The sequence below is a fragment of the Acartia tonsa genome, chromosome 4, assembly GCF_053477335.1.
Source record: "Acartia tonsa isolate MP-2025a chromosome 4, ASM5347733v1, whole genome shotgun sequence".
NCBI classification, from domain to species: domain Eukaryota; kingdom Metazoa; phylum Arthropoda; class Copepoda; order Calanoida; family Acartiidae; genus Acartia; species Acartia tonsa.
Genome location: NC_137263.1, coordinates 41,147,999 through 41,172,380, shown reverse-complemented (window position 1 = coordinate 41,172,380; position 24,382 = coordinate 41,147,999). Strand labels below are relative to the sequence as shown.

At 31.9% G+C, this 24,382-nt stretch overlaps 1 protein-coding gene across 1 annotated transcript; it reads right to left on the bottom strand.

Moving 5' to 3' along the window:
* On the bottom strand, positions 1-24,213 carry LOC145317220 (uncharacterized). The gene is made up of 11 exons (XM_080158199.1): positions 24,125-24,213; positions 21,588-21,617; positions 17,233-17,937; positions 10,285-10,333; positions 6,452-6,543; positions 5,682-6,065; positions 4,065-4,145; positions 3,154-3,314; positions 2,750-2,818; positions 1,905-2,078; positions 1-1,562 (listed from the first exon to the last, which is right to left on the bottom strand). The coding sequence occupies exons 2-11, from the start codon at positions 21,615-21,617 to the stop codon at positions 1,502-1,504; spliced, it is 1,806 nt and encodes a 601-aa protein (XP_080014325.1). The 5' UTR covers positions 24,125-24,213; the 3' UTR covers positions 1-1,501.
* Positions 24,214-24,382: the final 169 nt, after the last annotated feature.

The following is a 24,382-nucleotide window of genomic DNA, read 5'->3' as shown; positions in this document are numbered from 1 at the left end:
TAATTTACAAAATTTTATTTCAATGACATATTACATTAATGAAATAATCATTTTAAAACTTACACATTAGATATATTTATAACAAAACAATAACATTTATTAGATTATCAAAATTAGTCTTTAACAATTTGATACGAGAAATCAATATTCTTAATTTCTTTTAAATTAAATTTACACAGCAGCTATTTTTTTGTGGGTTTTTTGGGGGGTGAGGGGGGTTAGTTTTCATTTGTTGGCCTAGATCACACTAGAAATATGTAATGAAATTCGCTTTTGAAAGAAACAATCTATCCAGTAAAAACTTTGATTTGACATCCAAAATAACCGTGTATTACAAAAACAACAATTTACTACTGATAAATGAAATTCGAAAAAATATTCTTAATATATAAAATAATGCCTGGACAAAATTTATTTATTGAACTAATGAGTTTATCAATCATAAACATTCTTCATAAACTATTTACCAAAAAAATGGACAAGACACAGGATACCTAATGATGAATATGAAAAAAAAACAAAGATAACAACATCCATAAAAGCGAAGCTCTGAAATCAAACGGTAGAACAAACGTATGTTAATCGTATGTAAGTGTTACAGTTTGAAATTGATAGAACAATTATAACATACCTAAATTAACGAAAAGGACTAACTGTGACGTACAGCCTCTGCCCCCTAATTATAGAAAAGCCTCCATTTTAAAAATATTAATCTCAAAAGAAAATAGATAATTCTAATACAATACTACGACTATTATATATTATAAAATTGTTTGGAAGACTTGGTTTCATAATTAATGATATGGTAAACTAAATTGTTATAGTTGCAGTTTCTTTGATATATGTTTTTTTAACAGCGCTGCTTCTCTACATCTAGTTTTTGCCTGTACTTAGTATGTACTTCGAAAAATAAGTTTGTAATTGTAAAGGTTATTTGTAGATTCTTTATCTAAATAGTGCCTACGCATAAAAAAAATATAAATTCATAAAAGTTGTATTACAGTTAATTGTTACTTATTAAACTCAATTACTTTTTTAGCTTTATGTTGCAGCGCTATCTATGAACATAATGGCCCTTTTTTTCTCATATTTTAGTATTAAAAATGACCAAAGCAATCGAATCATATTTTTGGAGGACATAAAAGTCTGTATAATTTTTTATCAGAAAAAAGGTAAAGAATGATATGAAAAATTTTCTAAAAAATTCACCATAATTATATTTAACTTAATATAGCAATTGCCTAAAAGTAAAAACACAAATTAATTTTTATACCTAACAATATGAAAGCCTACCATAACCTATTTTAAAGGAGTCTTTTTTTCTTCACTTTTTATTGCTTTATTTTTTCACTTTTAATCACAAAACTTCACCATAATATTTTACAGAAATATTTATATTATTTGATATGTTTTTTTTACCTTTTTTGATATGAATCAAAATTATTCACGATATTTCTTGATATTTTAATTGTATTTTATTTTATTTGGTTTAAAATAAAAGTTATGTAGTGGGTGGACTCCATTCAACACATAGAACTGCCAGCTCATCATTGCAATGCACTCTATAAAATAATTAAGTACTACTGACCAGGATGTTAAATTGCAAGGTTCGGCAGCCGCGCGTCAGCCGCCTGTAAGCCTCAGGAAAATTAACCTTTTTTAAATTTAAAAATCAGCTAGAAGTCTCAACCTGAACTGAAAATGGCAGTCCAACCTTTCTGAAAAAATCTTAAAGCATCCAGACGTGTTTAGATTTGAGGCTTAGTCGCAAATGATGTGCGGCGGCCGAGCCTTGGTATTTTGATTACATTTCAATTTATTTGCTTAACTGACATATCATCGACTTATTTACTTATTTGCATGTTTTTACGTAAATATTTTGTAGAAATTTGTGTATAAATCACCTTTGAGCAGCCAGAAAAGAGGCAGATTTATCCAGCAGGTTTGTGGCAAATCCAACCTCCAGCGCAGAGTCTGAGTGCCAGCCCCTGCAGGTTCCAGGTGGGGCAGTGGCTGTCGGGGCACTCCCGCTGGTATCAAAGCTTAGGCCGTGACCATGCCATAAGCTTTTAGTTGGCCTATATATATATACTTTTATAATGATTCGACTGCGGTTTTAGCTTCTATTGATAAAAAACATACATCCCCAAGTTCTAATAAAGCTCAATACCCCCCCCCCCCTGTTTTTAAGGGTTACAGCCTGGAGGCTTACTTAGTTTACAATGATTCTACTATTAATACATTTTATTGCTTGTAAAAAAAAACTTTTACGATTATGTCATAAATTTTCATATAAATTCAATTTTTACAAATAAAACATATAAACTCCTTGACATTTTAAGACAAGGTTGACTACGTTCAAGTGTAGCGAATAATAAACGTTTAACTCAGTGTTATTGGCATTACAGAAGAACAGACAGCCTTTGTTGAGTATCTTCACTTCTACCAACTATTTTTTCTTTTCTTATGTACAAAAATATCATTCTTATTAAAGAAAAAATAACTATGGCACATTTCTAATCTAATTCGAGTTTTTTTATGAATGTATTTTCAGATGCAACATAGATTGCAATATCATATTTTTGGCGCGTAGCAGCTCTGTAAATCTTCTTTTCTATTTTACTTCGTTTTGATCCTTATTTATAATATAAATTTAAAAGTTACCACAGTGCAAATTATCTTTAAAAATACAAAAGTTTCGTTACTATATCGATATAATCATCCTTGTTGATATAATGATAATACTGACCAGTTAGAACTATTGGCCACATCTAGTCCAGAGAAACTGTAGATTGAATTACCAGTAAATCCGGGTAATCTTAACAAATACAAATACAAAATATGTAAAAGTCATTTTTCGCATCGTATTATAGACAGATTATTTTGGTATTCATGGAAAATTGTCTATAATACGATGCTATACATGATTTTTCATTATGGACGAGAACCAGTTCTAATCCAGCGGATATTAATCGGTTTCGAAGTCATTCTGGAAAAGGATATAAAGAAACTAAACAATGTTTCGTAATTAATGAATTAATTTTAATTTTTTTGCTAACTTCTGAATTTATTATTAACTGTATTTATCTTAGTTTTGAGGGATTGAAAAATTAAAATACACTAGGGATTGTTTTTTACTTTGAAGAGAGGTACCTTTGATTTTGAAACATTTCTTGCCAGTTTTCATACAGTATATCTCCCTTGAGGTTGACCAATGGCAGGTTTCTATCCCCAAACCTGATGATTGATTCCAGGGTACCAAGTTCACTGGCCAGGAAAGCTCGGAAGGATCCTCTTAGTCCTGCTCGAGAGGCCTTGGAATAATAAAAGTTTTAAATATTCCAATTTTCAATATTATAAATTAGTAATATTTTTGTTAAGATCTCCATAAGCACTTATTCTTCATAGGTCCCTGTATGGTTTTATTCTATTTATAGATTAAGTGTTTCGATGGAATTAGGCCATTTTTATGCCTCCTTCACCTTTATTGCTAGTAGTGTAGTCGCTAATATTCAAATTTAAAATCTAATAAATGGAAGTTTTTCTTTGTTGAGTGTTTTGTTTATGTTTAATGCACATTTACTATATAGTACTTAATTTGCTTTTACCTGACTAAAAACTAGAAGGGCAAAAATAGAAAAATGAATAAGACAAGAAGAACAAACACAAAAAAAGACGGTAAGAATGACGGTAAACTAATCTACAAATCTTTTATCCCCCAATTTAACCAGCCAAAAGTGTTTAATAAAAATGATGGCAACATCCAAAGGTAGCAAAGCACAGAAAAGAATGGCTGGAAAACAGACAAAGCGATTTATAATGGAGAATGACACGATGCATAGTAGAAAATCACGAAACCTATATAAACAAAATATTTATTATTTTTTGTAGCAGGGTCGTCAGACCGACGGACCAAGTGAGTTGTATACTGGATGCTCTTTGATAAGGATATCTTTCTTTTAAAAAAGAAGGAGTCTATATTGAGAAGCAGCCGAGATAATCTCATTTCCTGCATAGCGTTGCGGACTGACGTACGGACAGACAAAGATAATTATCATATTTACCTGTCTATGGCATTCATAGTTCATTTTATTTATTCCTCCCATCAATCCTGACTGTGGCTCATTCAGTGCTATCATTCTTAACTAAAATCAAGGGTAATTATTTCCATATGTACAAAGCATATTTTATTTGTTAATGTTATTATTTTTAACTGAAAAAAAGTGTTATCATATTCATGTACTAGCGGCTACGCCCCCTTAAAGCCTCTAGAGGCACTTTAATTTTAGTTTTAATAAATTTTGGGGGCGTTATATTTTTCTAAAGGCGATTTCTCCAAAGGGGGTTATGGTACAATCCCCAAAAACAGTTATAAACCTCCCCTGGGCCTATGAGAAGCTACATTGTAAAGGAGAACCATATAGATTCAGCGGTTAGCGAGATCCTTTGTTACAGACAGACAGACACACACAAACAGACAGAGACAGAAAAAGTCTATTACCATAGACTTTTTAACTCCCTTATTTTTTTCTAATATTCAAAATAAAATAAAGATTTTGATTCCAACCAATGAATAAAGTTTGTTTTGACTTATTGTAGAATCAAAATCTGTTTATTCAGTTTATCTTTTGAGTATTGTATAAAATAAAATTGTTCGTTGGCGCATAAAAAGGATCTTAGATAAGAACTGCTCCATACTAAAGTGTATGTACTATACATATAAGGAATTTGTCTGTATTCTTTAACAAATAAATAAGAGTAAGAATATTATCGTCTGGTATTATAGAATGTTGTCAGCGGATATGAAAATGAAAAATTAATTAAACAAGAAAGCCATAATCATTGTTTTAGAATTCGATTTAGTTTTAAAAATCATAAAAACTAAAACAGCCACTGAAACGTTTGCATATATATAAAATGAATATTAACTAAAAATGAATGAAAGTGAAAGAGCTCAAACTATTTTTTATTCTTTTAACAATCCGACTCTTTAAATAGTTACTCTAAGCTCTCAAAAAGATTTTACTAGTTTTCTATTCTGACAAGATTGCATTTTTAACTGTAATTTTATTCAATTTTCACTAAGAATATTCGGATCATGTTTTCGGAGAAATTATTGCCCTTTCTTGTCTTATTCCCAGTCTTCCAAAAATACTTTTAGAATTATGGATTGGTTAGAATGGAATGTTTGTTGGAAATATCAATAAAGTAGCCATGGCCCTTTTTATTAAAAAATCCACGAAGTAAATTTTTTTTAGTGGAAAAATGTCGTAAGAGTATGTCAGCCACAACCAGCATTTAAGAATGCCATGTAGTCGATATAAACAATTGAAATTGTAACTAAACAAAATGTCGATGTGTTTGACAGGGCAACCTTGAAGGAGCTGACGGAACTAACATCCATACCATAATAGACAACCAACCCTTTTTTTGCACGACATTTGTCTGGAAAGCCTAACTGTGTATGGGAGTGCATTAAGCCTTATTGGATCAGGGCATTCCCCTCACTCTAACTATTAGTGTAACGCACCTGACATAGCAGGAAAGGTACAACGTTTAACGTTTTTATTTAGGATGTGGTTTGATCCGAAATTCAAATCTTCTCTTTCTGACAACGGGCGGATGTGCCACGTGTTAATACGAGTTGAGGGACAGGTAATACTATAAAAGATGAAATTTACCTTTGAAGGAAACCATTTAGGCCCATGCACTATTGGAGAATACGGATACCCTATCTGAGGATTCTGTCCCATACTCATATCCGGCGGCAGATCCAAGCCGTCGCCATCAAAACCGTTGTCTGTATCCGCCGTCACACCGTGAAACCACTTATTCTTGTTAGCTGGTGTGACTCCATGCTGGCGGTAGCCGTGCATCTTTCTCTTTGCATGGTCGGACAGGTCCAAAATGTCTTCTGTGACCTCGTTGTTGTCCTCCATCTCGTCCTCCTCCTGGCTGGCGGAGAACTGGTCTTCTGGCAGCCAGTTCTGCGCGCTCTGGTGGCTGTGCTCGCTGGTCAGAGATGTGCTCAGTGATAGCTCTGGTGGGTCAATTATTCGTCCAAGCTTAATATAAAATCTAACTTATAAGATCCTGATCAATAATATAAAGTCTTGTATGGTACAAATAAATATTATCTATGTTGAATCAAATTCTTACTTTTTTTAATTTGTCAATGTTAGACGGACCTTTGCCTAAACTTTGCACTTCTTAAACCATATAAAAGTTGTATTGAGTTATAAGATTTATTGTATTTTTTTGATAATTGTAGCATGCTCTTTTACAATTCTATAGAGAAAACTAGTCGATTTTCTTTAAAGTGCCTTGTTGAGCATAGAAACCACCAAAACCACCACATTAATTTTGAAATAAATATAAAATAATGGGGTTTATAGTGCTCGACGAAATTGAAATGAAATGAAAGCACCGACAAATTTCTATTCCGATGTACCTGAACTTCTCTCCATCCCTGGCTAGTCTTGATGGCCAGCTGTTGACGGTCATCCAGCCAGCTCAATTTACCCTCCATCCTTCCACCTCCATCTTTTATTATCATATTTTGGATACAATTATTTGTTTGCTAGTTAACACAAACTGACAGCATACATTTGGGGGAAAAAAAGTATGGAAAATTTGTATAGAATAAAAATATTTATAAAAAAATACAAACATTTTAACTATTAAAAATGTAAAAAATCATTTTTAAAATGAGAACTAGAACTTTACACAAAAATAGTGGATTTTTAGAATTTAAAAACTATTGTTTCTTCTTATTTTAGAAATGTAAAAAAAAGTGAAAATGTTTTAAATTAGTGTTAAAACCAAAAATAATCCATTGAAATTATGATCAATCTATCTCACTAATCAGAGAAGTAGTAATAGTCATTGGGAAGGAAATGAAATTCAATTTTCAATCTCAAAATACCAAAATTAAATTTTATTATTCGTTGCTTTTTGGAGAAAAGAGCTATTCAGTATTCATAGCCAAAATAAACTATTGAAAGTAATGAACTGTGAAGGAAATTTCTTTATCTTTCATTAACCAATCCCTGTCAATCTAATAACTAACTATTGGACTTTACTTCCATTTACACAATTGTATTATTCTAATCTAGCTGGTTTCTAAAATTAACCATTCTTATAAGTTATACAGTGCTAATACAGGCATAGTTGGGGTAATATCTACTGTGACACTGCTGTTTGTAATAAGTCTATAAATCAACTTTGGTAGGATAGCGCGCCAACTTTAATACAGTTTAATATAGTGTGTCAATATAGTGTTGCAAATATACTGAAGAAAAAAGTAGGATTTATAAAAGTTAATAAGTTAAAATTTGGTTCTTTTATTTTATTCTTTAATAAGAATATTAAGAAAAACTGTAATTCTATTACATAAAGAAAACTAAGCCAATTAAACTATCAATTGATATAAAGAGGTCTAAGCAAGACTTAGAAACCCCTAACTTCTAAAGTATTTTAAGAAAAAAATATGATTCTTGTATACAGATACCTTTATTCCAGCATTTAAAATAAACAAATTTTTTATTAAAGAATTTTGTAAGCCTATTTATGATAAAAAAATGTTTTACAAAAAAAATTTTGTCATTTTTTTGTTATTCTTTAAAAAACATTTTAAAGTCTAATTAGACTTCTCTAGCCTTCATTTGCAAGCCATAGAGCATCTAGACAGTTTTTCAAAATTAGGCGTTAACAGCGCATAAACAGTTTTGTAAAAACGTCTATTTTAGATTTTGGGATAAACTATATTAATTGTAAAGTGGATAGTAAATACAATATTGCATTCATTATAGAGTGGCAGGGATAGGGAGATAGGATAATTTAGTTTTGTCCCCGGGGTCTCAACCCAGACAGAGGCAAGGATAAAGAGTTAGGATAATTTAGTTTTGTACCCGGGGCCTCAACCCAGACAGAGGCAAGGATAAAGAGTTAGGATAATTTAGTTTTATACCCGGGGTCTCAACCCAGACAGAGAAATGGATAAAGAGATAAGAAAATTTAGTTTTGTACCCGGGGTCTCAACCCAGACAGAGGTAAGGATAAAGAGTTGGGATAATTTAGTTTTGTCCCTGAGGCCTCAACCCAGATAGAGGCAAGGATAAAGAGTTAGGATAATTCAGTTTTGTCCACGGGGCCTCAACCCAGGGGAAGGAATACATACAGGGAAAGTACAATAGGTTTATCATGGCATCTAAACATATTAAAGTTTTTCCTTTTAAGTAAGACATAGAATCAATGTTGCGGAGCCGGAGCTGCCATAATTTGCTGGAGCATGAGCCAGAACTGGAGCCGTAATTTTCGTTAAAAAACGGCTCCGGCTCCTGACTAGATAAATAAAGAGATATTTTATAATTTATAATTTTGTAACTTTGTTTTGTCATGTGCAAATGCCCCATTTAAGTTTTTCACGTCCATTTTTATCAAAAATTGAACTTTTAAAACCTTAAAAAGTCAAAAATAGACGTGGGAAAAAAATATGTCGAGTTTTTCTTGATTTTGGGTCGGAGCCAGAGCCACAGCCGGAGCTGGAGCCGGAGCACCAAAATCAAACGGCTCTGCAACGCTGCATAGAATAAACACCACCACTTTTTTAAAAATTAGTAAAGAATTCTCGGAATCATACAAATGGGATTTTAAGGGTTATAATACAATCTAAAACATCCATAGTTATATCCACCCCCCCCCCCCTCCATCCGACATAACCACTCTATGCCCTAGCTAGGTGCATTTCACTTTCTTATTCATACACCAAACAAACTTAGTAATAAGATTCTACAAACTTTTTCCAAGGTTTTCAAATATATTTCAATAGCAACAGTTTATTTATTTTTTAAATATATTTCTATTAGCGGCTGCGCCAATAGCTAGTCCATGTTCCCAAAAATAGATTTTATTAAATTAACCCTGGTATATAAAAGGAGAACTTGATCGCTCTAGTGTTCATGCTATCGAGATCTTAAGGGACAATCCAACAGACATAACATATACATCCTTGATATTGCTTAGCCTTCAATACTACTGCATAGACTGCATATCCGTACATAAAAGTAACAAGTTATCACTATCAGTCTGTTTGGCTGTCTGTATGTTTGTCTGTTTTTCTGTATGGCTGTCTGTATGTTTGTCTGTTTTTCTGTATGGCTGTCTCTTTGTTTGTCTGTCTGCCTGTCTCTCTCTATGGTTGTCTGTTTGTTTGTCTCTTGGTTTGTCAATTTGCTTCTCTGTGTGTTTGTCTGTGTATTTGTGTAACCAATGATCCGATATTGCTCTTCTTTACAGTGAAGCTTCTTATACGCTTAGGGATTATTTTATAAAAGTTGTGCAGCCATCGAATCCATTCTGATCCGATATTGCTCTTTCTTACAGTGAAGCTTTTTATACGCCCAGGGAATATATTACATAAGTTGTTCACCCATCGAATGGGAGAAATACATTATTATTTACTAAGTATATTTGCGATAACTTTTATTTAATGAAATCTTCCAATTTTTAACATGTACAAAACAGCCTGCTTAATTGCTTCAAGATCCATGTCAGATCTATATAGGAAATAAATGTCTATAAACGAGCTCAAGTTTTCCAAGGAATATTTGTTTAAAACTCATAGTGCTCCAATAATCCATAATAAACTCTCATTGCCCAGAACGATAAGACCCATTATTTTACTTTATTAAAAATAAATTCCTTTTTTTAATTTCATGTTGCTATTTACCTTATATCAATGTATTTAATTTCTAATCATAAAAAAGAAAATTTAGATTTATAATATAATAGATTTAAGAAAACTCTATTTTAAAAGAATTCGATTGTGGCGACACTTTGTGTGTTCAAATATTAAACTAAAATTGTAATCATCATCATTAACCCTTTGGTGATGGTAATGTAAAGAAAAAAAATATAATTTAAAAAATCTTTTTAAAATCATTTAGATTATTAAATATTTACTTTCTATTAGATAGTAATGCCGGGTGAGGAAAATAGATTTATTGAGAAATAGATATGCATATAGAAAACTAGCCAATAGGGAGATAATTATATCGAGCCAACTCTAGTTATTATTATAAGAGTATTTATAAAACTTTAGTTACGTTATTATTTACAGTCCAATGTATACAATTGAAACTAAAACCTAGTTATATGTGTATATTGGGTATTGGGTTTGTAGTATGCAAGTATAATTGTGTTCTTAGAAATAACTAAATTACGGACAGACTAATAAGCCTGTAGAGAAGCTTCCTATAGAATATTATATCCAAAATATTGAACCTAGGTAAAGATTGGGTAGAATTGCTGAGATCTGCTGCTTTATCACCTTCTGAAATATAAATATCACTTTTAGGGATCTTAAGCCGCAAAATATTTTACTGCAAAAAATATTTATGAACTTTGATATTTATATTTGAGGTAGAATTCATTGGCTCTAGTGGCGTGCTATTGGTTTTGCCAGGGGGTATGATCACTCTTAAACCAAAATCGAAAAGGATGTAATTCAAATTCAAGAGGGGTATTATTTTATCATCAAGGGGTGTGAAATAAGAATGTGTGATCAACATTCTCAAAAGTCAATCAAGTCAAAGAATTGAAATAGAACAAAAATCAGCTGTCGATCCCTTTCTATATTATGAATAATCAATATAGAATAAATACAACATGCATAAATAGGAGATTTGTCTATGACATGATCAAAATATTACATTTATCCCACGGAGAGATCTTAATACTATTAAAGTAATTTGTAATATAGCCAGCGAATCTTCAAAAAATAGGGCAATTGATGATAGATAAATGTACAATGCAGATTAACGTTATAGGGAAGATTTGAACTAACCAGTTAAGATTTAATAGAACGAGGATGACAACATCCATAAAAGCGAAGCTCTGAAACGGTAGGACAAACGGACATTAACACTTGTATAATGTCAGAACTGAATAATCAGAATGCGAATGTATAAAGATCAAAGCAAAATTGTAAGTAAATTTGTTGAAAAACTGCTTGATACAGGATAATGATTATGGACATACTTACATTTTTAGGACTTGATTGTAGAGTTGCTTCGCTTATAATATTGTACTTTGTTGTCCCAGGAATCAGTATACCAAAAAACAGACCAATCGGATAATTAGGTCACATACAAATTTGTTGTTAAAAATGTAAAAAAAAATCAACATGTTTAAAATGGACGTACGGACATTCTGGTAATGATTATAGAGTTGCAACGCTTTCTAACTCGTACCTAACTATTACAGGAATCACCATGCAAAATTTGAAATCGATAGGACAATTCTAACATGCCTTAATTAACGAAAAAAGCTATTTAAAAAAGTAAAAAAATCAACATGTTTAAAATGGACGTACGAACATTTTGGTAATGATTATAGAGTTGCTACGCTTTCTAAATCGTACATAACTACTAAAGGAATCACCATGCAAAATTTGAAATCGATAGGACAATTCTTACATGTCTAAATTAACGAAAAAAGCTATCTGTGACGCACGGACGTACGGACGGACGGACCAACCCTATTTATAGAAAAGCTTCGCTTTTAAAAACGAAAATTTTTAAACCAACGTGTGAGGGATCGTGTTTATGAACCTTTGGGGACCAGTATTATTTACAGTCTAATGTCCCCCTCCCACCCTGGAGTTTATTGTGGAAATCTTTTTAAGAAAGGCATTTTTTTTAAGAAGTAGGAACTGTAACACGTTTTCAAATTGGTTGGCTTAAAAACTTTGGGTGCTTTTATCATAAATATTTGTTTGACTAGGCCAGCAGTGTCCACTCTTTTAACATTAGTTTTTCATAGATTTTTTGTTCATTGTCTTCTTTGTTCAACTTCCCCAAAAAAAATTTACAATACTTTTTCCTCTCTTTGAATATTAGTATTATATTTTTCAGAGAAAATAATATAAATACCCATGTAATAATAATAATTACATTCATATTATAAATATTTATTCAGTCTGACATTGAAATATTTTTTACTTTCTCTTAATTAATAACAAGATCAAGATAGTCCATTAGTGAATCAAAAAGATATATGCTTAGCATTGAAATTTTATGAAAATTCCATTTCTTTCGATTGAGCTAAACATCATGTTAAAATGAACAAACTGACTTTCTGTTTAAAATTATCTAAATTAATAAAAGATTAAGAATCATCAGGCCAAGTTTGAAATTGTTAGGGTAATTTTAAAATTCCTAAATTACCGATAAGAGATAGATTCGTAATAGACGAACCCTCACTAATTGTAATAAGGTTTGCATTGTAGTGTTCAAGTTGTAAAGCAAGGGAATGGCTCTAACTTATCTTTTTAGTAACGAAGTTACTCTGCAATTCGAAATGTCTGTCTGTCTGTCCCTCTAACCGTTAGATAATATATGGGGAACGTGAAATTTTTGGCTGCTATTAGATAGAATGTTGAAAATTATTGTAAAATGGAAGGCTTACTTAGGTATTTAGTTAAAATTTTGTATATCAATGCACGTCTTCTCTATAAACTATATTATTCTATCGATAATTCTCTAAACTTTTGAGATTTTCTGTCAAAATGACTAACTATGTCCGTCTGCCTGTTTGTTATGCATCCTATTTTCTTTCATTTGCTTCGCTGAATATAGATATTGTCATCCTTGTTTGCAATATGTTTCATGTTTGTACTAGTGGCTAAGCAGATATAGTTTTCTTGCTCATATATTGTAATAATTAATCAAAGTATAATATATGTAACTATGGTAGGCTTGTAACAAATCTTTATATCATATTATATTTAGTAGTGCAGCAATCATACATTTAGCCACAGCTGATGCTGCCGTTAGTTTAGTGGTTAATAGTTATTTCTCGCATCGTATTATAAACGGCTTTCCGCGGATATAGAATGTACAATTATAAGATTAAAACCAGAGGTGGGTTCTTAAAAAAATTTTACCCCACTAAAATCAGTTTGGAACATTATAACCAGTGGGGAAAATACAAAATTTGGTAATATTGATTCTTAAAAAACTTTTACCCCACTTATTATAATGTTCCAAAATGATTTTTTGAGTGGGGATAAAATAACCTCATTGGAACATTATTTTGAAATTTGGAAGATTTTTTAAAGAATTATAAAGTGGGGAGAAAGATTCTAATAGACAATAGAATAAGGATACAGTAGATAAGATTGTAATGATAAAAAGGATTAATTAGTCTTTATACGTTTTTGATACACGTAGAATAATATGATAATTTCTCGGTAAAAATAGTAACAGGGGTGCAAATTTTATTTGAATTTTAATGCTTTTTTGTCTTTGTTGGTTATTTATTTAAATAATCAAATTCATTTTAATAAATTAATTTAAATATTTGAAAATTTGAAAAATCTCTGAATTAAAAAACAAAAATATTCTAAATTTAATTGTGACTACCCCACTCGGTCTTTTGGAACATTATTTTGGTACACTATTTTTTTCAATTAAATTTTTTTTTAAGAATAACATTTGCATTTCCCCCATTTGATGTTCCAAAAAAATGGGAAAACAAGGGAGAAATTGAGTGTTCCAAACGAGTGTTCCAAAGTTCAGTGGGGTAAGGTTTTTTAAGAACCCACCTCAGCTTTTTTAGGCCCGAGGTGCCGAAGGCACGGGCTAAAAAAACTGGTTTTAATCTTATGATTGTACATTTTTATAATCGTAGAAAGCTGGATATATTACGATGCTAGACATAGTTTTTTTTGTATGGATAAGAACCGGTTCCTATCCACCGGATTCGAATGAATACGAGAAAACAATATACCTTTCATTGCAATTAAGTAATTTACATCTAATTATCATATAGCACAGATTTTTAATTTTTGTCGGTTAAAAAATATTATATCTCTCCTTTTATAAAAAAAAGTAGTAAGGTTTTTTGTTTGTAGGTTTGGATTTCGCTAACCACTAAGCTGAAAGCTGATATATTTTTTTGAAGATTCAAAAGGGGAGGATTTATGCTTTTATGTATATACATATATTTTCATTTAGATATTAGGTTTTAGTCTTTGCTCCGAGAATAAAATAGTATTTAATTTTTTTTAATGTAGTCAAAATATCAGCGTAGATATCAGTCAAGTCATGTTTTATAATAGCAAAGGTAAAATATTCAACCACTTTTAATAAATACTACTTAGTCAAAAACATAATCCCTTGAAAGTCATTATATAGCTTCCAGTTTGTTAAGGCAAATAAGATTATAAATTGTTTGCCAGTAACCAATACAAAGTTTCTATAAAATAATTAAACTATCTAATCGTTTCAGAAGTTTATTTAAAGATCAAACATTTACATACGTTTAAGTTAAAAATTATAAGTTTTACTTTGAAGTGGGCAGAGATTTAAGCAAGACATACCGGTCGTCTTATACAAGTAAAGTGTCGCTCTCACGAAAGGAATAGAAGGGTGGGGGGGAAATGTTAACATCCTATGACCGGGCGCGAGATGTTTACCAACCCTTAGCTTGGTATAAAACCAAGGGATTAAAAACTATAAGTTTAGTTTACAAGAAAGGGTCACAATGATTGAACCGATTTATTTTCTACTATGTCTGCCAATTTTTCTTTTCTGTATCAGAATATTCCGCCAGAGAAGGATTACTGGCGCTGCCAACAACGTGACAAACATGCCAGGCGTCTGCTGTACCTCTCCTGCCATCGAAGCTAATGTAGTCAATGTACACAGTCTATCATTTGCGGTGTTAATGACCATGATCATTATGATGATTTTGCCTCGGAGATTAATAAGACTGTTAATAACTGGCAATTTCCAAACGGAAAAACAAGTTTTTATTTTTTTATTTCAAGAAAGATTACTGCCGCTGCCAACAACATCGTCTGCTGTATCTCTCCTGCCATCAGAGCTCATGGAGTTAATACACAGTTTATCATTTGCAGTGATTATGATCATGATCATTCCGATGATGAATTTAGCCCGTTCAATTTGTTTTATACCAAAGTTCAAGTTATCAGCATACTAGATTATTATGTTTATATTTTCATTTCAAGATAAAATGGATATGAGCTATACATTTATTATAATTATACTTTGTTGTTGTAAATAAATATTATAAATACCTATATAATGCATCATAATGTAATTTTTATTATTGTTTTTTAATAAATTATTTGTAACTCGTAAATTTTTGTTTTGTTTTTAATTAGAGTTCTTAAGGTAAAAACAATTTACACTAGTTTAATGATAACGTTCTTTTTTGTTGGCTTATAACTTTGGAATTTATTTAATTTTGATTTGTTGGTTCACTAAGTTGAATGTCCAAACGTTTAAACCGCTGATTCTAATCTACAAAAGGGATAATTTTCTATATCATCATTGGGGAATGGCGATGTACATAAATTTATCGCAGAAGTCATTTATCCATGAGTATTTGGGCTGCGGCATTTTCATTTTAAGTTCTTATTTATGCACTTTGATATAATTCTTTGTTTATCATACTAATGGATGTAGAATATACGTGAATATTATGATTGTTATGAATATTGTCGTCAATTTAGCTTGCTAATGCGGAACTCATTTATTGGTTAGGTAACTTTATAAGAGTACATGAAAAAGAACTTTATTTGATTATAATATCCTTTTAGTTTTTGTACTGTTAAACCGCGACCGTGGCTCAACACGTAGCGAAACCTCTTGTCGTGGTGATAGTTTCGAATCTCGGCTCAACATGTTAAAAATAGTTTCTACTACTGCTAGGTAAGGTGCGCGACATTAATAGTTTGAGCAGGGGCTACTCATTACAATGCACAGTTGGGACTCCCAGACAAGTGTCGTGCAATTAAAGTGCTGGTTGTCTGTTGGATGTTAGAAAAGTAGATTTGGATCCCTTTAGTTATCCTTGGTTGTTGGACCTGACGCTAGAGTGTCATGGACAGCAGCCTAGCAAGTCACATATTTATCTAGCATATGGATAAAATTTTACTTATGTTTTGTATGTATGAATTAAGTTCTACTCTTATTTTATACTTTTTTATGGATTATAAAATAGATGAATATTGAGTTTTATGTGTTGTATGGTCTGCTTATGTAAAAAGTACATTTCTAGTAAAATATAAATAAACTTTCTCGGCCAGTCTAATGACGATGCTAATTATTTGCTTGTGGGAAAATAGATAATGTTATCGGATTTGCAGATCTTCTTTCTGTAGTACACTAGTCAAGGAATCATATTAATATAATGTTTTATATTCTTATAACTTCAGAAGGATAATTCTTAGGGCGATTGTTCACAGCTAATTCTGTTAAAAATTCTGTTTAGTCTTAAAACTTCCCACGTGAAAAACTATTCTTTTGAATTGTGGTCTAGTAGTATATGATTTTTTTAGAACATACAGCAAGACACTCTGTTACTTTTTTTTATAGTATCCTTTTATATAAAGTAGTAAGTTTTTCTGTCTGTAGCTTCAGATAAATACTGAACCCATTGAGTTCTCCAATTTTGAGAAGTTTTACATACGTCCTGGGATGGTACAGGCTATTTTATTTTTAGAGTCAAGGCTTTTTTTCTGCCTATCCTTCCCCTTGGAGTACGAAGCCTATAGATACTAGGGGCGCAGCCACTTTTAGGTAATAAATAAAGTAAATTTTTGTACATATAATTCACATATAAATATAAAAGTAAGAAAACGTTTTACCTTTTAAAAAATAGGAAAAATATGAGAAAAACAATGTAAAGAAATACTTTTGTTGTGATCTCAAAATATGAAAAACAATAATAACATTTCTCCATGATTATTATTATTTTTTTCAGCATCTTTATTGGACGAAGATACTCCAAAATTGTTTATCTTGTTTGTCAGTCTGTCAGTTAGTAATGCGAATGAAGGTTTATTGTGATAAAATTGCATATACAGAGGAAATTTTTAAAAATCCTTGTATAACAGTAACTGGATGTCTATCTGTCGCCTCTAAGAAAATAACCCTCAAAATTTAATTTTCCTTTTCCTTTTTTAAACTATAATTGCAAATGAAAGTGGGGGAGAGGGGTCTCCCCACCCCCTACCTTAATTGTCCCCAGTAATGAAAAAAGGTACACTGGAAATTAATATGTTTGTTAAGTTTCACCCCTTGTTATTTGTTTCATCTTCTAGCTTAAAACGAGGTCATTGTTGAAGTTTTATCAATTGAACTAAGATCTATGTAAAAAAAATATAATAATTATATACAAGTATAATAAATATAGACTAACCTCAATCTGTTTAAAATCAATGGAACCTGTCCCGGAAGCACCTCCCGGTGGTCCTGGAGGTCCAGGCTCTCCCTTCTTCCCGCGTAAAATTTGGTGAATCCGTCGCCGATTTCCATCTACCTCTATGACTGGAGTTTCCCCAGGTGGCCCTGGCTCCCCGCGGTCACCTTTCGGGCCAGACATGCCAGGTGGACCTGGCCGGCCATCGGAACCTCTTGGTCCAATAGAACCTGCAATTCCATTAGGACCATCTAGGCCCCTTTCACCCTTTTCTCCTTTAAAACCTCTGGGACCGTCCACACCCGGGTCACCTTTCTCACCTTGGCCCGTTGGGGCTGCTGGTGAGCCTGACCTACTGTTAGGTGACAATATAAGTCCTGGAGGTCCGGGTGGACCTGGAGGACCCTGCCAACCTATTTCCCCTTTTTCACCTTTAGGTCCCTGTCTGCCGTCCTGACCTGGGAGACCTGGAATACCATCTTGTCCGGCAGCACCTGTCATTCCACGTTTACCTGGCACTCCCGGTCGCCCAACATGACCAGAAGTACCTTTATCTCCCTTCAAACCTTGATATCCTCGCTCGCCTTTGTGCCCCTGATCGCCCCTGGGGCCTTCTGGACCTGGAGGTCCGTCTGCACCCTTGGGTCCTGGCTGGCCCATCATAAGGTCTATGCCAGGTGGAGATGAGAAGGTGTCAGATTTATCCTGCAATACAAAATTGTCACAACTCTTTTAAATATGATTATATGCCTAAACAATTAATAATAAATAAAATAAAACTGAAAATAAACTTAAAAACTAAATTAAAAAACAGACACATGCATTTAAAGTATTGATTTAATGATTAATAATTTTGATCAAGTGGTTGTAGTTTAAATTCTTTCAATCTTGTTTTCTAATCATCTCATAAAACTACTTTACTAATGTAATTACACTAATTTTCCACCTTTTACGAGAACTTATTGGACACACATAGAGCTACATAAATATTTAATATTACTTAATTGTACTCTTTTACATTTTAAACTTAACCTAGAGAGTTTTCGAACAGAATGTAAGTTTTGAGTTTATTTAGGTTTAAATACACAAATGAAACTTTTCTAAATAAGTTTTAACTTCGTGATAGCCTGGTTAAGAATTTAACAAAACTATTCAACTATTATGTTTTTATTCTAATTTTATTTAAAATGAGGCTTAAAATTTGATTATTTAACCTATCATTGCATATGAACACTCATCTGACACACAGAAACTCACAATCAACAGTAAACGAAATTGTCATATATAAAGGACATTAGGTTAAGTCCTATAAAAGTTCCTAGACTACCCTAAAAGAGTTAGGGATAACTTAGATCATGTATAAAATGAAATGTGAGGCTTAGGAAACCCCAAGTCCTAGAAAAGTCTTTAGGATTTGGAACTCAGTAATCTAAATGAATTTAAGGTGGTTGTGAGGTTTTTTTTATTTAAATCCCGTTATACCAAAAGACGTCAAAAATACATACTTACATAGAAATATGCATGGCAACATAGATTTTAATTTCTAAAGAAAACTCAGCTAAAATGAAGAAGCAAGGGTCGTTCAATTAAAGGATCGATTTTCGCGGCTGCTATTCAATATAGACACCTGATTTTTTTGTAGTGATAGGTTTGTTAACCACTGAGCACCTACTCTGTAACAAACTTGGTCCGTAGGTCTGTCTGAAATGCTCTAGAGGACATCGTATTTCTATAGACGAAACCTGTTTTTTTTCTTTTTTGCTATTCAAGTTTTTTTTATTATTCTGAATACCTATTATGTTCGTCTGCCTGATCTTATGCTCAGATTTTCCTGCTTGGCTGTTTTTCTTACATTTATATTTTGAATGTTGTTATACTTGTTCCTTTATATATGCATGTTTTTTTGTATAAAAATATACAGAATATATACTATATTGTATGTATATGTCCCCACACACAATAATCGGATTTCCTAAGAGATAAAAGAGAAATAAAAATTCAATATTCTTTGCCGGAATTTCAACAAATTATTCTGTTCGGTTCAATTTTGTGCTACGTTTTTTTTGTCGAGAATCAATTGAAATTTTTTGGGGGTATTTTCCTTTTTGAATTAAAGTAGAAACTTACTGGCCCTCTCTGGCGGTCGGCTAGTGTTTAGATTAGATGGCAGCCATACGGTATAACTAGAATATACGCAATTTTTTAGAAAAATTACAACCTCGAATAACCACTCTCAAAGAACATTTTAGTAAATAAAAACAGGCTCTGAATTAGCCCCCATCATCCGTAAATATTAGAAAGACGATCAAATCCAATAAAAGTAAAATGCATCCTCATATGCTTTTATTAGCAAACCGACTAATTAAAACACACATAAGAAATTTTTTGAAAAGGGAATAAAGAAAAATAATACTCTGACAAAAAAATAAGCTTTATCTAGTGTAATAAAATTTCATTTCATTTTATAATATCACAAGCAGTTTCTCCCTAGATTCTAGGGGCATAAAACCATTCCAGGGGCTAAAAGCTTCTACGTATAGAAAACTTATCAGAACAATAATAAGAATTATATTGAAGGACGAACAAAGAAAGCTTCTACTGCATGTAATATAACATCAATATAAGGTTTTGGTTTCAGTCGAAACTTAAACCTTTATCAAAATATATGTAAGGGGGGTGGGGCGGGGGGGGGGGGGTACTTTATACAGTGTTGTATAGCAGGACAATATGAAAATATTGAACCAAATAAGTTTAAATCCTGTAGACTTTTACAAAAGCTAAAATATTTGTTTACAAAATATATACTAGAATAAGTTAAATTTAGAGAGTTGACAAATTTTTATTTCTTCTGTTCATAATAACTGAAAAGTTTATAATTTTTAGTTAGTTATGCAATAATGAGGGCTGTGCGCTAGTAAAAGTTTTGGCACTTGTTGTAAAAACAAACAAAATCTTTGCAACTTTGAAGAAAATTTTGTTTAGGAAAATTAAATAAAAGAAAGAAAAGTTTAAGACTAATGAGCGTTGAATAAATAAATTTATACATCCATATATCTTATTTTCTTTGATATAGAAAAAGTTAAAATTGTTTTTGTCATTGATGATATAATAATATTATTGACCTTAATCATACAAATTAAGTCAATCAGAAAAGATCTAATATAGAAATTAAGAAGTGATAGTGTCTTTCCGTCTGTCTACATGTTGGATATTTTGCAGGGTTGAGCTTTTTAATATGACAAAGAAAAATAAAAAAAAAACCATAAAAATGTCATTTTTTTTTGCTTATTTTCCGTAATGTTTCGTGTAATCGTTTAGTATATAATGTATTTGGTCATAATTAAGAACAGCTTGACTTAACAATAACATTTGACTAAACTGTTGCACAAAACTTTACAGAAAATACGCAAAAAAAAGGAAAAAAGGTATACCTAGATGGTTAGGTTATATTTACTTAACATGCATTTTAATAAAAAGTAACTTAAAGTTTAAAGTGGTATTAAGGTCCTATCATGCAAATTTTAGAAGAGGGCAATCTCCCCCATTTCCTATATTGACCAGATAATAAACTTATTTCGATGCTTATTTTATCTAGTTAAGTAAAGGTTAAAAGAGAACTCGATCTATAGTTCCCGTTATGGATTGGGCCCTTTAGAGGTAGTTCTAGAATATGTTATTTTTTCAAATTCCAGGTACTGGGGTGATTTGATTTCGGTGGTTTAAATTAAGATTTTAGTGAAACAAAAATCAAATAAGATTTCTATGAGAATCTAGAAATAAAAGAAGCATGCTAAGCTAAAAGACAATTATAAATTCTCCGTCACTAAGTACCCAATTATTTACATTCACATTCAACATTGTTTGTGTAGAGTAGTTACGGATACAGGGATAGCACAATGGTTATGACATTTTTGGTGTTGGAGAAAAATTATGGCAACAACGTCTAAGCCCCCTCAAACTTTAAACCTCTCATTTTACTCCACTCAAAAGTTTTAAAAATTAATTACATCTTCCACCCCCAATCATTTGAGCTCCCTCGTTTTACCACCTCAAAATAAAAAGCTTAGACATCCCTAGCAATAACCTTTATTTATGCTCCATTTATTGGATTTTAAAAATTAGATATAGAAAGAAAAAAGATGCAACTTCTAACTTTTTTGAGTTTTCCAGATAAATCTGGATTTTCTGCTTTTATACATAGATATGTCAAAATAGGTGAATAGTCTATTGTTCTTTTTCTGTCCCCATAATAAAATATATACAGTGAGAATGGGGGTAAACTAATTGATGAAATTTATTATCCATTGTGATATCCCTGTATGCATGGGGGGAATTAGAACTATCAATTATCTTACTTGGAAAACATTTCTTCTTGGCCAGGACATCTGCAACATATACACACTTTTACTAGGATTCAAAATAGTTTAGAGTAAAATGAAAACAGTTTTACGGGGGGGGGGGGGGATACAGCCTCCCACTGGATGTTTGAGGATAGGGTAAAAGAGGGTTTGTTTTACCTCATTCCCTATGAAAATTTTTGAAATTTTCGAGGCGGAGTTCATCCAATCCTAACCCGTCCCCCAATCCCTATATTTAGAAAAATTATACAATTAAATCTCATCCAAATTAAGAATGAGTAAAATGTTATAACCAACCACTACATAATTATGGAGCAAAGTAGATTTGACTGCTTTAAATATGTGTTTTTACTGTTATTTTGAATAAGAAAACTGATACAATTTTCAACTTTTTTCCATAGATCTTAAGCAAAACTTTGTATTTGTGTATGAGTGTGTATGTGTGTATGTATGTGTGTGTGTATGTGTGGAATTAATGATCAATTATGCCAGAAACAATTAACACAGCATTAACATCAAGACATAACATTTAAAATTCCCCATTTTCACTAATTATATCTAAAATTACAAAGATATTTCTTCAGTCCCAAAAACAATTCTTGAAAAAGGCTTATTAGAACACTGTTACATGCATGAAATTTCATGCACAGTGATTCATCAAAGGGATTTTAAACCTTTAGATGGTGAAATAAAAGAGTGTCTAAGGGGGTGTTGAGTTGACACCCCCCTACACCCCCATCAGTATCAGAAAGAAATTACTAGAGATTGATTATGTTTAAATGTATTAAATTGGAAAATATTATTACGGTTTTCCCTCTCTTCTGCCAAAATCAAAATTGTTAATTCTTAACATTATGTGTTTTTATCATTACACCATGTCTTTAAACGATAAAAAATGCGATAAATCAAAAAATCTATCTATAATACAAAGTAGAATGATGTCTGTCCGTCTGTCTGTCCGTCCGTCCGTCTAAAGCTTAAGATCTCGGTAACCACTGAACCGATTGGATACTACTCTTCAGTGTATATACCTACTGGTCCTGTGGTGGTTTTAGGCTATTTTCTTAGGGGGTGGGACACCTCCAACCCCCCCACAAAACAAAAAAATCCCCCCCCCCATTTTTTTTGTAGGAGATATCCTTGGTCCTTTTTTTTTGTAGGAGATATCCTTGGTCCTTTTTTTTGCTGAAGATTTCCCTGGTCCTTTTACGAATTTCACCTTTATTTTTTTATCTCCTCTTGGGGCAAAGCCCCTAGAGGCTAGGGGCGAAGCCGCTAGTAAATAAAAAAGTATGATTTGAAGGTATCGATCCCCATCCCCATTTTTTTCAATTTATTAAAAATTAGAGGTTGGGGTTCTATACTCGCTAGGTAGTTTGAGGGAAACCCCCTACATATTTATAATATTTGTTCTCTGAATAATTGTCTCTACTGCTGTGCTTCTTAGATAAACAAATTGACCGCAGAGAAGGGGAAAATTTGTTGACAATGCAAAGTTATATCAGAATAACCATTATCCAAAATTGCGGAGCAGTATCCCACTATTAGCCAGCGATGTCACCTAAACTCACCATATTTTTTATGATATTAAAAAAGATCATGGATGAAAACATCCTCAATAGTGCAGATAAAAACAGGGGACGTGTTCAAACGAAAATTAACAATTATTGATTAAACTGAATAACATTTAGAGGTCGGAAACAAATATTTTTGTAAGACTTGCCATATAAAGGATGATTAATATATTAATATGATTAATATATAAGGATGATTAAGACTTAATGCAAAATTGCTTTGCTAAGTGCCCTCTTGGCATTGAAACCATCATTAAAAAATTGTTATAGAAATCCTCACAATCTGTCGATTTAACATGCATAAATTACCAATCGTCGCTTTTTGTTACGAACATTCCTACAAACGGATCAATCCTACATATAGAAAAGATTCACTTTAAAGAAATATGATTTTAATGCTTTTTAAGGTTATGTTATGTTGGGTTTTGGAGAACCTTTCTGGGCTTGTTGGGGCTCCCCACAGGTGAAAGAAACAAATATAAATAGGATGAAGATAGGACAGAGGAGGTGTTTAATGGTACACTGATCGATTAGAGGAATTCTTCCAAAATGCAGTTGTATTTTAGTTTAGCATTTATGATAATTGAAAATAGTTTTTTTTGCTTTAGACAATATCATATAACGAGGATGTAATACACCATATAATGCAGAGCTCAAAATAAGTTTACAATCTTACAACTATTATAAAAGAAGAGTAATTGGAAGTTTTTATAGTACCTATAAAAAATAACGTCGTACTGGACTACCATTGGCCAATTTAAATGAATGATAGCCTGCCATTAGTGATTAGTCTGTGTATCGGCCGGGCCTATTTTTGGTCATTTGTATTGTTTGACTTCATTTTTTATAGGCACTATAAAGAGCTTCGAATAGTTGTTTATTTTTTAAAAATTTCGCTAGTTGTTAAGGATTAAAGAAAACAGTGTTTTTTTCAAATATTATGAAGAGAAAAAAACTTACATCTTGATATTTATTATTGTTGAAAAGAGATTGTGGAGCCGCAGGACCTGGAGGTCCTGGACGTCCTGGTACTCCATCTCTACCTGGCTCTCCCTGATTACGCAGTTTTCTTTTACTTTTCTGTAGAATTCTACACAAACATTGCATTGCATTCAAATATCTGATTATCTATTCTTAATTACGTTAATATATTGTTGAAGCATTTTTTTACTATTTTTATATCCAGATTTTTTCTTTTGAAATCTAATTTAATAAATT